At 49.0% G+C, this 2,578-nt stretch overlaps 1 protein-coding gene across 1 annotated transcript; it reads left to right on the forward strand.

Moving 5' to 3' along the window:
* The first annotated feature begins 707 nt into the window (after window positions 1–707).
* Window positions 708–2,301, forward strand: LOC118593833 (PRAME family member 12-like). The gene is made up of 3 exons (XM_036203425.1): window positions 708–797; window positions 958–1,197; window positions 1,399–2,301. Exons 1-3 carry the CDS (start codon window positions 708–710, stop codon window positions 2,299–2,301), a joined length of 1,233 nt encoding a protein of 410 aa, XP_036059318.1.
* Window positions 2,302–2,578: the final 277 nt, after the last annotated feature.

The raw sequence follows: 2,578 nt of genomic DNA on the forward strand, positions 1-2,578 counted from the left end.
ACTATCCTCCAGCCTACTCCTTCACTGCCCCACCCTTTGGGGTAGTTTTTTGTTTGTTTGTTTGTTTGTTTGTTTGTTTGAGACATGGTTTCTCTGTGTAGCTCTAACTATCCTGGAACTCACTCTATAGACCAGGCTGATCTTGAACTCAGAGCTCTTCATGCCTCTGCCTCCTGAGAGCTGGGATTACAGGTGTGTGCCATCACCTGGCTCCAGTCAATTAGTATCTGTGTCAGCAGATGCTTGCTACAGCCTCCAACTCAGATTCTGAATCCAGACAGACTCATGATTTTGACAGGGACACAGGCCTCTTGATTATGGTGTTTTTAGGTTTATGTGGTCGGTCTGTTAGAAATAGATTACTTTAGAGCTGACTCATAATGAGAACTACATAGAACAAACAGAGGGTAGTCACTCTCTTCCATAATCTTATTTCACAGGCAGATTCTGAGGTAGAGGGACTCTGAGAGTTTGAAGTCTGCTAAGGCTACAGAGTAAATTTCAGGTAGGCATAAACTATGGTGAGACCCTCTCTGAAAAGAAACTCCTAAATCATCAACTAAACAAATCTTAGAACTCAGAGTTTGTGGAGAGGTACCACAGAAGATCCCTTGACCTTGACAATAGCCTGGGATCTTTCTCTTTCCCACACTGAGACATGATTCAATCAATCTACGTAATGCCAAATTTCAAATAGAATCAACAGGATGGAGATGGAATCCACCAATCAGAGTGCAGCTCATGGTTGGGAGGTGGGACTACAAAGAGGAGGTGAGAGTGGGAAGTCCTATGAAAGGGTCAGAGGAGCCGGAGAAGAAAGTCCTGGAGCCTGAGTCACTCTCTGGCCTTGCTGGGAACAGAAGAGCCACCACAGCCAGCCTCTGGCCTCTTCAAGATTCTGGACTCTGAGGATCTACAAGGATTCGTGACCTGGCCCATGACACATTCTTGCACCAGGCAGTGCAGTGGCTCCTGAAGGATGAGGCCTTGGCCATCTCTGCTCTGGAGGACCTGCCCATGGAGCTCTTCCCGCCACTGTTCAAGGAGGCCATCACCGGCAGACAGACCAACCTTGTGAGGGCCATGGTGGCAGCCTGGCCCTTTCACTGCCTCTCCATGGGGGCCCTGCCAACCATCTCCCACATGGAGACTTTGAAGGCTGTGGTGGATGCACTGGATTTTCTGGAGACCCAGAAGGTGCGCCCCAGGAGGTGGAAACTCCAAGTGCTTGACTTGCAGGATATACACCAGGACTTCTGGGATGAACAGACTGGAGGCATAGATGTCAGCTAACTCCACGGGTCCTGAGTCAGAAAGACGCTACAGAGGAACAGGAGGCAGAGTGTGGGGTGAAGCAGCCCTTGAGGGTGTTGGCTGATTTTTGACCTCTGTGGGGAGCATCTCAAGGAGGCCAGGTGGAGAAAAGGCTCAGTGCAACTGTACTGCAGGGAGCTGAAGATCAGAGCATCACACGTCTACACTGTCATAGGGATCCTGAACACTTTAGACAGAGACTGTGTCCAGGACTTGGAACTGAATTCCTGGTGGCAACAGGGAAGCCAGGCCTGGTTTTCACATTGCCTGGCGCAGCTGAGAAATCTTTGCAAACTCCCTCTCCTGGGAATCCGCCAGACTGCTTTCAGTGGTAACTCTGCTCTACCAGACATGAAGAAGTGTGTCACAGAGCCTGGTCCTCAGTTCCCCAACCTGGACTGTCTCCAGCATCTCTATCTGAATGGCATTTACTTTCTGAAAGACAACCTGGAAACCTTGCTAAGGTGCCTGAAGACCCCCTTGGAGACTCTGTCCATCACTCACTCCCAGCTTTCACAGGCAGACTTGAATCATCTACCCCTGAGTCTGAACCTACATCAGCTCACACACCTGAACCTCAGCAGTGTGGTATTGTCCTGTTTAAGTACTGGGCCCCTCTGTATTCTTCTGGAGAGAGTTGCAGCCACTCTGAAGACCCTGGAATTGGAAGGCTGCAGAATGAAGGTCTCCCAGCTCAGTGCCATCCTGCCTGTCTTAAACCAGTGTACCCAGCTCAGTAAGATCAACTTCCTTGACAATGACATATCCATGGCTGTCCTTCATGACCTTTTCCGCCACACAGCAAATCTGAGCGAGCTGCTCCTGGAGATGTACCCCGCCCCTTTGGAGAGCTATGATGACACGGGTCATGTTCTCAAGCATAGATTTGCCCGTCATTGTTCTGAGCTCATGGATATTCTCAGGGCCATAAGGCAGGCCAAATCTGTCTACTTTGCTGCTGGTGCCTGTTTTGTGTATTATGACTAGAGACCAGACTTATCTTTGTGGGTGGATAGAGCAGGGTCCATTCTGGGCACCGGGAGGTGAAGTCCAAATGATGGGTGTCTCATCAAATATACACAGAACATTATGTGAGAGGGGATTAGGAATATGATATAGCATTTCATTAGTTTGTAAGGGGAACCTTGACATGGAGAACAATGGGACCATGGGGACAAGTGACTTAAGAGTTAAATAAAAGTTGGTTCTTCTAAAGTAAATAAAGAGATCCACCTCCCTCCTGCTTCCTGAGTGCTGGGATTAA

The sequence above is a fragment of the Onychomys torridus genome, chromosome 12 (genome assembly GCF_903995425.1).
Source record: "Onychomys torridus chromosome 12, mOncTor1.1, whole genome shotgun sequence".
Lineage (NCBI taxonomy): Eukaryota > Metazoa > Chordata > Mammalia > Rodentia > Cricetidae > Onychomys > Onychomys torridus.